Source organism: Oncorhynchus masou, chromosome 9 (genome assembly GCF_036934945.1).
Source record: "Oncorhynchus masou masou isolate Uvic2021 chromosome 9, UVic_Omas_1.1, whole genome shotgun sequence".
In the NCBI taxonomy this organism is placed as follows: Eukaryota; Metazoa; Chordata; class Actinopteri; order Salmoniformes; family Salmonidae; genus Oncorhynchus; species Oncorhynchus masou.
Window position 1 is genome coordinate 18,295,141 of NC_088220.1, and position 14,431 is coordinate 18,309,571.

The 14,431-nt window shown below is 47.9% G+C and overlaps 1 protein-coding gene across 3 annotated transcripts in view; it reads left to right on the plus strand.

The window, feature by feature from the left end:
* The window catches only part of micu3b (mitochondrial calcium uptake family, member 3b), a 40,319-nt gene that overhangs the window by 19,570 nt on the left and 6,318 nt on the right, over window positions 1–14,431 (plus strand). For all 3 annotated transcript variants that reach the window (XM_064973363.1, XM_064973365.1, XM_064973364.1), the window contains 3 exons: window positions 6,990–7,098; window positions 7,851–8,005; window positions 10,271–10,348. In XM_064973363.1, coding sequence (XP_064829435.1) covers window positions 6,990–7,098; window positions 7,851–8,005; window positions 10,271–10,348 — 342 coding nt within the window. The remainder of the gene's footprint in view (window positions 1–6,989; window positions 7,099–7,850; window positions 8,006–10,270; window positions 10,349–14,431) is intronic.

Consider the following 14,431-nt stretch of genomic DNA (forward strand, 5'->3'; position numbering starts at 1 on the left):
CGAGTAGCTTGTTGCTAGATCGCCATTGATAATCAAGTGGGTCTCGTCGTTGTGCTAAGAGATAGTTTATGGAGCTTGCTTTGTTAAAATAGCAAAGCGTCACAAATGGCTCGTTACATCATTTGTTAGGCTCAGTGTGTTGGTTGTGTTGGAGGGGCCACTGAGGGAGGGAGCTATAGGAGTTTCTAGTAGCAGTGGGATGGTTGTGTTGGAGGGGCCACTGAGGGAGGGAGCTATAGGAGTTTCCAGTAGCAGTGGGATGGTTGTGTTGGAGGGGCCACTGAGGGAGGGAGCTATAGGAGTTTCCAGTAGCAGTGGGATGGTTGTGTTGGAGGGGCCACTGAGGAGCGAGCTATAGGAGCTAGTAGCATTGGGATGGTTTCTAGTAGCAGTGGGAGTAGCATTGGGATGGTTGTGTTGGAGGGGCCACTGAGGGAGGGAGCGCCTAGTAGGGATGGTTGTGTCAGAAGGGCTATAGGAGTTTCTAGTAGCATTGGGATGGTTGTGTTGGAGGGGCCACTGATGGTTAGTTTCTAGTAGCATTGGGATGGTTGTGTTGGAGGGGCCACTGAGGGAGTGAGCTATAGGAGTTTCTAGTAGCATTGGGATGGTTGTGTTGGAGGGGCCACTGCCATTGGGAGGGAGAAGGGCGCCGGAGCTATAGGAGTTTCTAGTAGCATTGGGATGGTTGTGTTGGAGGGGCCACTGAGGGAGCGAGCTATAGGAGTTTCTAGTAGCATTGGGATGGTTGTGTTGGAGGGGCCACTGAGGGAGGGAGCTATAGGAGTTTCTAGTAGCATTGGGATGGTTGTGTCAGAAGGGCGCCGGAGGGAGCGAGCTATAGGAGTTTCTAGTAGCATTGGGATGGTTGTGTTGGAGGGGCCACTGAGGGAGGGAGCTATAGGAGTTTCTAGTAGCATTGGGATGGTTGTGTCAGAAGGGCGCCGGAGGGAGTGAGCTATAGGAGTTTCTAGTAGCATTGGGATGGTTGTGTTGGAGGGGCCACTGAGGGCGCTATAGGAGTTTCTAGTAGCAGGGATGGTTGTGTTGGAGGGGCCACTGAGGGAGTGAGCTATAGGAGTTTCTAGTAGCATTGGGATGGTTGTGTTGGAGGGGCCACTGAGGGAGGGAGCTATAGGAGTTTCTAGTAGCATTGGGATGGTTGTGTCAGAAGGGCGCCGGAGGGAGTGAGCTATAGGAGTTTCTAGTAGCATTGGGATGGTTGTGTTGGAGGGGCCACTGAGGGAGCGAGCTATAGGAGTTTCTAGTAGCATTGGGATGGTTGTGTTGGAGGGGCCACTGAGGGAGGGAGCTATAGGAGTTTCTAGTAGCATTGGGATGGTTGTGTCAGAAGGGCGCCGGGAGCGAGGGAGTTTCTAGTAGCATTGGGATGGTTGTGTTGGAGGGGCCACTAGGAGTTTCTAGTAGCATTGGGATGGTTGTGTTGGGGGCCACTGAGGGAGGGAGCTATAGGAGTTTCTAGTAGCATTGGGATGGTTGTGTCAGAAGGGCGCCGGAGGGAGCGAGCTATAGGAGTTTCTAGTAGCATTGGGATGGTTGTGTCAGAAGGGCGCCGGAGGGAGCGAGCTATAGGAGGGCAGTGGGACGCCTAGTAGCAGTGGGATGGTTGTGTCAGAAGGGCGCCGGAGGGAGCTATAGGAGTTTCTAGTAGCATTGGGATGGTTGTGTTGGAGGGGCCACTGAGGGAGGGAGCTATAGGAGTTTCTAGTAGCATTGGGATGGTTGTGTTGGAGGGGCCACTGAGGGAGCGGCTATAGGAGTTTCTAGTAGCATTGGGATGGTTGTGTTGGAGGGGCCACTGAGGGAGCGAGCTATAGGAGTTTCTAGTAGCATTGGGATGGTTGTGTTGAAGGGGCCACTGAGGGAGCGAGCTATAGGAGTTTCTAGTAGCAGTGGGATGGTTGTGTCAGAAGGGCGCCGGAGGGAGCGAGCTATAGGAGTTTCTAGTAGCAGTGGGATGGTTGTGTCAGAAGGGCGCCGGAGGGAGCGAGCTATAGGAGTTTCTAGTAGCATTGGGACGGTTGTGTCAGAAGGGCGCCGGAGGGAGCGAGCTATAGGAGTTTCTAGTAGCAGTGGGACGGTTGTGTCAGAAGGGCGCCGGAGGGAGCGAGCTATAGGAGTTTCTAGTAGCAGTGGGACGGTGTGTCAGAAGGGCGCCGGAGGGAGCGAGCTATAGGAGTTTCTAGTAGCAGTGGGACGGTTGTGTCAGAAGGGCGCCGGAGGGAGCGAGCTATAGGAGTTTCTAGTAGCAGTGGGACGGTTGTGTCAGAAGGGCGCCGGAGGGAGCGAGCTATAGGAGTTTCTAGTAGCAGACGGTTGTGTCAGAAGGGCGCCGGAGGGAGCGAGCTATAGGAGTTTCTAGTAGCATTGGGATGGTTGTGTCAGAAGGGCGCCGGAGGGAGCGAGCTATAGGAGTTTCTAGTAGCAGTGGGACGGTTGTGTCAGAAGGGCGGGAGCCGCATTGGGATGGTTGTGTCAGAAGGGCGCCGGAGGGAGCTATAGGAGTTTCTAGTAGCAGTGGGACGGTTGTGTCAGAAGGGCGCCGGAGGGAGCGAGCTATAGGAGTTTCTAGTAGCATTGGGATGGTTGTGTCAGAAGGGCGCCGGAGGGAGCGAGCTATAGGAGTTTCTCGTAGCATTGGGATTGTTGTGTCAGAAGGGCGCCGGAGGGAACGAGCTATAGGAGTTTCTAGTAGCATTGGGATGGTTGTGTCAGAAGGGCGCCGGAGGGAGCGAGCTATAGGAGTTTCTAGTAGCATTGGGATTGTTATGTCAGAAGGGCGCCGGACGGAGCGAGCTATAGGAGTTTCTAGTAGCATTGGGACGGTTGTGTCAGAAGGGCGCCGGAGGGAGCGAGCTATAGGAGTTTCTAGTAGCAGTGGGACGGTTGTGTCAGAAGGGCGCCGGAGGGAGCGAGCTATAGGAGTTTCTAGTAGCAGTGGGATGGTTGTGTCAGAAGGGCGCCGGAGGGAGCGAGCTATAGGAGTTTCTAGTAGCAGTGGGATGGTTGTGTCAGAAGGGCGCCGGAGGGAGCGAGCTATAGGAGTTTCTAGTAGCATTAGGATGGTTGTGTCAGAAGGGCGACGGAGGGAGCGAGCTATAGGAGTTTCTAGTAGCAGTGGGACGGTTGTGTCAGAAGGGCGCCGGAGGGAGCGAGCTATAGGAGTTTCTAGTAGCATTGGGATGGTTGTGTCAGAAGGGCGCCGGAGGGAGCGAGCTATAGGAGTTTCCAGTAGCATTGGGATGGTTGTGTCAGAAGGGCGCCGGAGGGAGCGAGCTATAGGAGTTTCTAGTAGCAGTGGGACGGTTGTGTCAGAAGGGCGCCGGAGGGAGCGAGCTATAGGAGTTTCTAGTAGCATTGGGATGGTTGTGTTGGAGGGGCCACTGAGGGAGCGAGCTATAGGAGTTTCTAGTAGCATTGGGATGGTTGTGTTGGAGGGGCCACTGAGGGAGCGAGCTATAGGAGTTTCTAGTAGCATTGGGATGGTTGTGTTGGAGGGGCCACTGAGGGAGGGAGCTATAGGAGTTTCTAGTAGCATTGGGATGGTTGTGTCAGAAGGGCGCCGGAGGAGCCAAGGAGTTTCTAGTAGCATTGGGATGGTTGTGTCAGAAGGGCGCCAGGGAGCCCTAGTAGCAGTGGGACGGTTGTGTCAGAAGGGCGCCGGAGGGAGTGAGCTATAGGAGTTTCTAGTAGCAGTGGGATGGTTGTGTCAGAAGGGCGCCGGAGGGAGCGAGCTATAGGAGTTTCTAGTAGCATTGGGATGGTTGTGTTGGAGGGCCACTGAGGGAGGGAGCTATAGGAGTTTCTAGTAGCATTGGGATGGTTGTGTTGGAGGGGCCACTGAGGGAGCGAGCTATTTTCTAGTAGCATTGGGATGGTTGTGTTGGAGGGGCCACTGAGGGAGCGAGCTATAGGAGTTTCTAGTAGCATTGGGATGGTTGTGTTGGAACCACTGAGGGAGGGAGCTATAGGAGTTTCTAGTAGCAGTGGGATGGTTGTGTCAGAAGGGCGCCGGAGGGAGCGAGCTATAGGAGTTTCTAGTAGCAGTGGGATGGTTGTGTCAGAAGGGCGCCGGAGGGAGCGAGCTATAGGAGTTTCTAGTAGCATTGGGACGGTTGTGTCAGAAGGGCGCCGGAGGGAGCGAGCTTTTTCTGTTTGTGGGACGGTTGTGTCAGAAGGGCGCCGGAGGGAGCGAGCTATAGGAGTTTCTAGTAGCAGTGGGTTGTGTCAGAAGGGCAGGGAAGGCTTCCAGTGGGACTGGTTGTGTCAGAAGGGCGCCGGAGGGAGCGAGCTATAGGAGTTTCTAGTAGCAGTGGGACGGTAGAAGGGCGCCGGAGGGAGCGAGCTGTCATTGGGATGGTTGTGTCAGAAGGGCGCCGGAGGGAGCGAGCTGGAGTTTCTGTTGCATTGGGACGGTTGTGTCAGAAGGGCGCCGGAGGGAGCGAGCTGGCTGGAGTTTCCATTGGGATGGTTGTGTCAGGAGCATTGGGATTGTTGTGTCAGAAGGGCGCCGGAGGGAACGAGCTATAGGAGTTTCTAGTTTGGGATGGTTGTGTCAGAAGGGCGCCGGAGGGAGCGAGCTTTTCTAGTAGCATTGGGATTGTTGTGTTCCTTCGGTTGTGTCTATAGGAGTTTCTAGTAGCAGTGGGACGGTTGTGTCAGAAGGGCGCCGGAGGGAGCGAGCTATAGGAGTTTCTAGTAGCAGTGGGACGGTTGTGTCAGAAGGGCGCCGGAGGGAGCGAGCTATAGGAGTTTCTAGTAGCAGTGGGACGGTTGTGTCAGAAGGGCGCCGGAGGGAGCGAGCTATAGGAGTTTCCTCATTGGGATGGTTGTTATAGGAGTTTCTTTTGGTTGTGTCAGAAGGGCGCTTTAATATAGGAGTTTCTAGTAGCAGAGAAGGGCTTTTAGCAGTGGGATGGTTGTGTCAGAAGGGCGCGGAGTTTGGTTATAGGAGTTTCTAGTAGCATTGGGATGGTTGTGTCAGAAGGGCGCTGGAGGGAGCTGAAAGCTATAGAGCTATTGGAGTTTTTCTAGTAGCAGTGGGACGGTTGTAAAAGGGAGCGAGCTGAAGGAGTTTCTAGTAGCATTGGGATGGTTGTCAGAAGGGCGCCGGAGGGAGCGAGCTATGGAGTTTCTAGTAGCAGTGGGATGGTTGTGTCAGAAGGGCGCCGGAGGGAGCGAGCTATAGGAGTTTCTAGTAGCATTGGGATGGTTGTGTCAGAAGGGCGCCGGAGGGAGCGAGCTATAGGAGTTTCTCGTAGCATTGGGATTGTTGTGTCAGAAGGGCGCCGGAGGGAACGAGCTATAGGAGTTTCTAGTAGCATTGGGATGGTTGTGTCAGAAGGGCGCCGGAGGGAGCGATCAGCATTGGGATTGTTGTGTCAGAAGGGCGCCAGACGGAGCGAGCTATAGGAGTTTCTAGTAGCATGAGTTCTAGTAGCATCCAGAAGGGCGCCGGAGGGAGCGGAGTTTCTAGTAGCAGTGGGACGGTTGTGTCTATAGGAGTTTCTAGTAGCAGTGGGACGGTTGTGTCAGAAGGGCGCCGGAGGGAGCGAGCTATAGGAGTTTCAGTAGCATTGGGACAACCTGTGTCAGAAGGGCGCCGGAGGGAGCGAGCTATAGGAGTTTCCAGTAGCATTGGGATGGTTGTGCCATTTCTAGTAGCAGTGGGATGTTTGTGTCAGAAGGGCGCCAGGGAGCGAGCTATAGGAGTTTCTAGTAGCAGTGGGATGGTTGTGTCAGAAGGGCCAGGGAGCGAGCTGGAGTTTCTAGTAGCAGTGGGATGGTTGTGTCAGAGGGCGCCGGAGGGAGCGAGCTTAGGAGTTTCTAGTAGCATTGGGATGGTTGTGTCAGAAGGGCGAAGGGAGCGAGCTTAGGAGTTTCTAGTAGCAGTGGGACGGTTGTGTCAGAAGGGCGCCGGAGGGAGCGAGCTATAGGAGTTTCTAGTAGCATTGGGATGGTTGTGTCAGAAGGGCGCCAGGGAGCGAGCTATAGGAGTTTCCAGTAGCATTGGGATGGTTGTGTGGGCGCAGGGAGCGAGCTATAGGAGTTTCTAGTAGCAGTGGGACGGTTGTGTCAGAAGGGCGCCGGAGGGAGCGAGCTATAGGAGTTTCTAGTAGCATTGGGATGGTTGTGTCAGAAGGGCGCCGGAGGGAGCGAGCTATAGGAGTTTCTAGTAGCAGTGGGACGGTTGTGTCAGAAGGGCGCATTGAGGGAGCGAGCTATAGGAGTTTCTAGTAGCATTGGGATGGTTGTGTCAGAAGGGCGCCGGAGGGAGCGAGCTATAGGAGTTTCTAGTAGCAGTGGGATGGTTGTGTCAGAAGGGCGCCGGAGGGAGCGAGCTATAGGAGTTTCTAGTAGCAGTGGGACGGTTGAGTGGACATCAATAGGGCCTGTGTTTGACTCATCTGCCAACCCTGAGATGTTTGTGATTCAGCCCCCTTTTGTTTTTGTTTATGTAAGTGTTAGGTTAATCTGCTTTAGAAACTCTACAAACACTCTGACCTTTTCCCCAAAAGCTACAATCAACTCATAGTATCCATACCAGGGGGGAACAACCCAGCGATGTATACTCTGTCTGTTTGGTCATTTTCCTGCCTTTGTGTCTGTTATCTGTGTGATGTCTTCAAGGTCCCGCGGACACTAAAGGCTTCCCTCTGGTTTAAGTGGAGTAGATTATGTGTCATGTGAAGTGCTGTTGCATTGTCTGGCTGGCCTTTTGGGTTGGGACATCCAGTCGTTTGCTTTATGTGTAATTCCTTCCTGTCTCTCTCATGCCGTTTGAGCCTCAGATTCGACTCCTCTTTTTACTTTTATACTTTAATATAATAGAGAATCTTTTTCAGTTTTTATTGATTTGAGTTGAGATAAATTACTTTTTAGTCTGCTTTGTAAAATGAATAGATTTTAATTGATTTGACTGACTTGGATTTGACTTTGATTTGAATTTGACTTTTTTAATCTTGTAGGGAATCACCTTTGATGAGTTCAGATCCTTCTTCCAATTCATGAACAACCTGGAGGATTTCGCTATAGCCATGCAAATGTACAACTTTGCCAACCGTTCCATTGGCCAAGGTTAGTTCCAATCGTTCCATTGGCCAAGGTTAGTTCCAATCGTTCCATTGACCAAGGTTAGTTCCAATCGTTCCATTGGCCAAGGTTGTTCCAATCGTTCCATTGACCAAGGTTAGTTCAAATCGTTCCATTGGCCAAGGTTAGTTCCAATCGTTCCATTGGCCAAGGTTAGTTCAAATTGTTCCATTGGCCAAGGTTAGTTCCAATCATTCCATTGGCCAAGGTTTGTTCCAATCATTCCATTGGCCAAGGTTAGTTCCAATCATTCCATTGTCCAAGGTTTGTTCCAAACGTCCCATTGACCAAGGTTAGTTTCACTCTTTATTTGATTTGTTTGACTACTGAAATACATGGACGAGGAATAACCACACTGTTTTTACACTGTTCCATTGTTTCACTCTTCAACTGTTCCACTCGTTCACTGTTTACACTGTTCCACTCTTCAACTGTTCCCCTCATCCACTGTTTACACTGTTCCACTCTTCAAGTTTTCTACGCTTCCACTGTTTACACTGTTCCACTGTTCAACTGTTCCACTGTTCAACTGTTCCACTCTTCCACTGTTAACACACCATCTTTACACTATGACTGCGTCCCAAATGGCACCATATTCCCTATATAGTGCACTACTTTTAACCTCATTGACCCTGGTATAGGGAAAAGGGTGCCATTTGGGACAGAGACTACAATGGTAGTCCAACTTAGTGGCACAAATAGTGGCATGCTGATTCTGTTCCCCTCGTCCCTCTCAGATGAGTTGGCCCGTGCAGTCTATGTGACGACGGGGCTGAAGCTGACTGAACACCTGGTCAACACTGTGTTCCACATCTTCGACGAGGACCGTGACGGACAGCTCAGTTACAAGGAGTTCATTGGTGTCATGAAGGACCGGCTGCACCGCCGCACGGTAAGGAGAGGGGCAGGCAGGCAAGGAGGGAGGGAAGGAGGGTAAGACAGACAGGGAGGGAAGGAGGGTAAGACAGGCAGGGAGGGAAGGAGGGAGGGAAGGAGGGTAAGACAGGCAGGGAGGGAAGGAGGGTAAGACAGGCAGGAAAGGAAGGAGTGTAAGACAGGCAGGCTGGGAAGGAGGAGGCAGGGAGGTAAGGAGGGTAAGACAGGCAGGGAGGGAAGGAGGGTAAGACAGGCAGCGAGGTAAGGAGGCAGGCTGGGAAGGAGGAGGCAGGGAGGAAGGGTGGAGTAGAGTTGTGTGGAGGCCGTCAGGATAGCTGATAGAGATATAGTCATTCATATGTAATGGGAACAGGGATGAATAGATCATGTTCACAGAATCTGTCTAAACAGAGCAATGCATGTTTATCATAAACTATGTTTAGAATTACCATGTCTTATATGTTGATAGTTTAGACACAGTCACTATCTAATGTTGATAGTTTATGGAACATTCACTATCTAATGTTGATAGTTTGGGGAGCAGTCACTATCTAATGTGGATAGTTTAAACAGAGTCACTATCTAATGTTGATCGTTTAAACACAGTATCTAATGTTGATATTATTGACACAGTCACTATCTAATGTTGATCATTTAGGGAACAGTCACTATCTAATGTTGATAGTTTAGACACAGTAACTATCTAATGTTGATCGTTGAGACACAGTCACTATCTAATGTTGATAGTTTAGGGAAGAGTAACTATCAAATGTTGATAATTTGACACAGTCACTATCAAATGTTGATAATTTAGACACAGTCACTATCTAATGTTGATATTTTAGACACAGTCACTATCTAATGTTGATATTTTAGAAACAGTCACTATCTAATGTTGATCATTTAGGGAACAGTCACTATCTAATGTTGATAGTTTAGACACAGTCACTATCTAATGTTGATCGTTTAAACACAGTATCTAATGTTGATATTATTGACACAGTCACTATCTAATGTTGATCATTTAGGGAACAGTCACTATCTAATGTTGATAGTTTAGACACAGTAACTCTCTAATGTTGATCGTTGAGACACAGTCACTATCTAATGTTGATAGTTTAGGGAAGAGTAACTATCAAATGTTGATAATTTAGACACAGTCACTATCTAATGTTGATATTTTAGACACAGTCACTATCTAATGTTGATCATTTAGGGAACAGTCACTATCTAATGTTGATAGTTTAGACACAGTAACTATCTAATGTTGATAGTTTAGACACAGCCACTACCTAATGTTGATAGTTTTGAAACAGTCACTATCTAAGGTTGATAGTTTTGAAACAGTCACTATCTAATGTTGATAGTTTAGACACAGTCACTATCTAATGTTGATAGTTTAGACACAGTCACTATCTAATGTTGATAGTTTAGACACAGTCACTATCTAATGTTGATAGTTTAGAGTCAGTCACTATTTATTGTTAGTAGTTGAGGGAACAGTCACTATATAATGTTTATAGTTTAGAGTCAGTCACTATTTTTTGTTAGTAGTTGAGGGAACAGTCACTATATAATGTTGATAGTTTAGAGTCAGTCACTATTTATTGTTAGTAGTTGAGGGAACAGTCACTATATAATGTTTATAGTTTAGAGTAAGTCACTATTTATTGTTAGTAGTTGAGGGAACAGTCACTATATAATGTTTATAGTTTAGAGTCAGTCACTATTTATTGTTAGTAGTTGAGGGAACAGTCACTATGTAATGTTTATAGTTTAGAGTCAGTCACTATTTATTGTTAGTAGTTGAGGGAACAGTCACTATGTAATGTTTATAGTTTAGAGTCAGTCACTATTTATTGTTAGTAGTTGAGGGAACAGTCACTATATAATGTTTATATTTTAGACACAGTCACTACCTTATGTCAATGTCGCAAATACATGAGAACAAACAGTTTTCATATTCATTATTTGTTTTACATTGGTTCATGTTCATTGGTTCTTGTTAATTTATTCATGATCATTTGTTCATGGTCATTGGCTCATGGTTAATGGTTAATGGTCAAATGAGTCGCTTATCTGACATTTTGACGGTCAGGTGATTTCACTGTCTCAATTCCACTTCTAAATTCTGCTTCCAATTCTTGTGAAGATTTGCCTCCACCTAGTGGGGGATAATGACCATTGTATTTTACATTTTCTGTTTACATTATTCTCTATTTCTCTCTCTCTCTCTCTCTCTCTCTCTCTCTCTCTCTCTTTATCTCTCTCTCTCTCTCAGGCGTTTAGAGTGGATGACAAGAAGAAGTTCACTTCTTTCAAGTCCTGTCTGAAGAAGGAGATCTCGTCAGGCAGATAGGTATATCTAGACACTTTGTTCAATCCACAATAGAAGTATAGTTAACTTCTTGGCGCTACCCATCCCGTTAGCGGGATCATTTTCGTCAGCAACCACTGAATAGCATAGCGCAACAGTCAAATAATATTACAAAAAAATATTCATATTCATGAAATCACATGTGCAATATTGCAAAACACAGCTTAGCCTTTTGTTAATCCACCTGTCGTCTCAGATTTTGAAATTGTGCTTTACAGTGAAAGCAATCCAAGCGTTTGTGTAAGTTTATCGATAGCATAGCATAACATCATGTACACTTAGCATCAGGAAGCTTAGTCACGAAAATCAGAAAAGCAATCAAATTAATCGTTTACCTTTGATGATCTTCGGATGTTTTCACTCACGAGACTCCCAGTTACACAACAAATGTTCCTTTTGTTCCATAAAGATTATTTTTATACCCAAAATACCGACATTTGTTTGTCGCGTTATGTTCGGAAATCCACAGGAAAGAGCGGTCACGACAACACAGACGTATATTCCAAATAATATCCATAATGTCCACAGAAACATGGCAAATGTTTTTTATAATCAATCCTCATGTTGTTTTTAAAAGATATATTCGATAATATATCAACCAAGTGTGTAGGTTTTTCAATAACAGCGGGAGGAACAATGGCGGCTTTACTCAGTTGCACAAAAACTCCCTCTGAGAGCCCCCACCTATCCACTTACGCAATGTGATCCTTCACGCTAATTTTTCAAAATAAAAGCCTGAAACTATGTCTAAAGACTGTTGACACCTTAGGGAAGCCATAGAAAAAGGTATGGTTGATATCCCTTTAAATGGAGGATAGGCTTGCATAGGAACAGAGAGGTTTCAAAATAATCCTGATTGGATTTTCCTCAGGCTTTCGCCTGCAATATCAGTTCTGTTATACTCACAGACAATATTTTTACTGTTTTGGAAACTTTAGAGTGTTTTCTATCCTAATCTGACAATTATATGCATATTCTAGCATCTGGTCCTGAGAAATAGGCCGTTTCAAATGGGTACATTTTTTTAGCCAAAAACAAAAATACTGCTCCCTACACGCAAAAGGTTAATGCTATTTTGATTTGGAGATATAGATGCCACCATAACACATTATGATGGTCTTTGTTCCAGGTCCCTCTTCAAAGGAGCTTAATTTTTTATGAAGTAGATAGAACAATCTCTCTTTTCAACTAGTGATGTGATATGTTGAGTCAGCTCCTGGGATGTGGTATGTTGAGTCAGCTCCTGGAATGTGGTATGTTAAATCAGCTCCTGGGATGTAGTATTTTAAGTAATCTCCTGGGATGTAGTATGTTGAGTCAGCTCCAGGGATGTGATATGTTGAGTCAGCTCCTGGGATGTGGTATGTTAAGTCAGCTCCTGGGATCTGATATGTTAAGTCAGCTCCTGGGATGTAGTATGTTGAGTCAGCTCCAGCGATGTGATATGTTGAGTCAGCTCCTGGGATGTGGTATGTTAAGTCATCTCCTGGGATGTGGTATGTTAAGTCATCTCCTGGGATGTGGTATGTTAAGTCAGCTCCTGGGATCTTGTATGTTAAGTCAGCTCCTGGGATGTGGTATGTTAAGTCAGCTCTACTTCCGGCGCCGACAGAGATGGCCGCCTAGCTTCGCGTTCCTAGGAAACTATGCATTTTTTTTACATTACATTAGTACCCCAGGTCATCTTAGGTTTCATTACATACAGTCGAGAAGAACTACTGAATATAAGATCAGCGTCAACTCACCATCAGTACGACCAAGAATATGACTTTCGCGAAGCGGATCCTGTGTTCTGCCTTTCAACCAGGACAACGGAATGGATCCCAGCCGGCGACCCAAAAAAACGACTTCGTAAAAGAGGGAAACGAGGCGGTCTTCTGGTCAGACTACGGAGACGGGCACATCGTGCCCCACTTCCTAGCATTCTTCTCACCAATGTCCAGTCTCTTGACAACAAGGTTGATGAAATCCGAGCAAGGGTAGCATTCCAGAGGGACATCAGAGACTGTAACGTTCTTTGCTTCACGCAAACATGGCTCACTGGAGAGACACTCTCGGATGCGGTGCAGCCAGCGGGTTTCTCCACACATCGCGCCGACAGAAACAAACACCTTTCTGGTAAGAAGAGGGGCGGGGGCGTATGCCTTATGGCTAACGAGACGTGGTGTGATCACAGAAACATACAGGAACTCAAATCCTTCTGTTCACCTGATTTAGAATTCCTCACAATCAAATGTAGACCGCATTATCTACCAAGAGAATTCTCTTCGATTATAATCACAGCCGTATATATTCCCCCCCAAGCAGACACATCGATGGCTCTGAACGAACTTTATTTGACTCTTTGCAAACTGGAATCCATACATCCTGAGGCTGCATTCATTGTTGCTGGGGATTTTAACAAGGCTAATCTGAAAACAAGACTCCCTAAAATGTATCAGCATATCGATTGCGCCACCAGGGCTGGCAAAACCTTGGATCACTGTTATTCTAACTTCCGCGACGCATATAAGGCCCTGCCCCGCCCCCTTTCGGAAAAGCTGACCACGACTCCATTTTGCTGATCCCTGCCTACAGACAGAAACTAAAACAAGAAGCTCCCATGCTGAGGTCTGTCCAACGCTGGTCCGACCAAGCTGATTCCACACTCCAAGACTGCTTCCATCACGTGGACTGGGACATGTTTCGTATTGCGTCAGGCAACAACATTGACGAATACGCTGATTCAGTGTGCGAGTTCATTAGCACGTGCGTTGAAGATGTCGTTCCCATAGCAACGATTAAAACATTCCCTAACCAGAAACCGTAGATTGATGGCAGCATTCGCGTGAAACTGAAAGCGCGAACCACTGCTTTTAATCTGAGCAAGGTGACTGGTAACATGACCGAATACAAACAGTGCAGCTATTCCCTCCGTAAGGCTATCAAACAAGCTAAGCGTCAGTATAGAGACAAAGTAGAATCTCAATTCAACGGCTCAGACACAAGAGGTATGTGGCAGGGTCTACAGTCAATCACGGACTACAAGATGAAATCCAGCTCAATCACGGACCAGGATGTCTTGCTCCCAGACAGACTAAATAACTTTTTTGCCCGCTTTCAGGACAATACAGTGCCACTGACACGGCCTGCAACGAAAACATGCGGTCTCTTCTTCACTGCAGCCGAGGTGAGTAAAACATTTAAATGTGTTAACCCTCGTAAGGCTGCAGGCACAGACGGCATCCCCAGCCGCGCCCTCAGAGCATGCGCAGACCAGCTGGCTGGTGTGTTTACGGACATATTCAATCAATCCCTATACCAGTCTGCTGTTCCCACATGCTTCAAGAGGGCCACCATTGTTCCTGTTCCCAAGAAAGCTAAGGTAACTGAGCTAAACGACTACCGCCCCGTAGCACTCACTTCCGTCATCATGAAGTGCTTTGAGAGACTAGTCAAGGACCATATCACCTCCACCCTACCTGACACCCTAGACCCACTCCAATTTGCTTACCGCCCAAATAGGTCCACAGACGACGCAATCTCAACCACACTGCACATTGCCTTAACCCATCTGGACAAGAGGAATACCTATGTGAGAATGCTGTTCATCGACTACAGCTCGGCATTTAACACCATAGTACCCTCCAAGCTCGTCATCAAGCTCGAGACCCTGGGTCTCGACCCCGCCCTGTGCAACTGGGTACTGGACTTCCTGACGGGCCGCCCCCAAGTGGTGAGGGCAGGCAACAACATCTCCACCCCGCTGATCCTCAACACTGGGGCCCCACAAGGGTGCGTTCTGAGCCCTCTCCTGTACTCCCTGTTCACCCACGACTGCGCGGCAACGCACGCCTCCAACTCAATCATCAAGTTTGCGCACGACACAACAGTGGTAGGCTTGATTACCAACAACGACGAGACGGCCTACAGGGAGGAGGTGAGGGCCCTCGGAGTGTGGTGTCAGGACAATATCCTCACACTCAACGTCAACAAAACTAAGGAGATGATTGTGGACGTCAGGAAACAGCAGAGGGAACACCCCCATATCCACATCGATGGAACAGTAGTGGAGAGGGTAGTAAG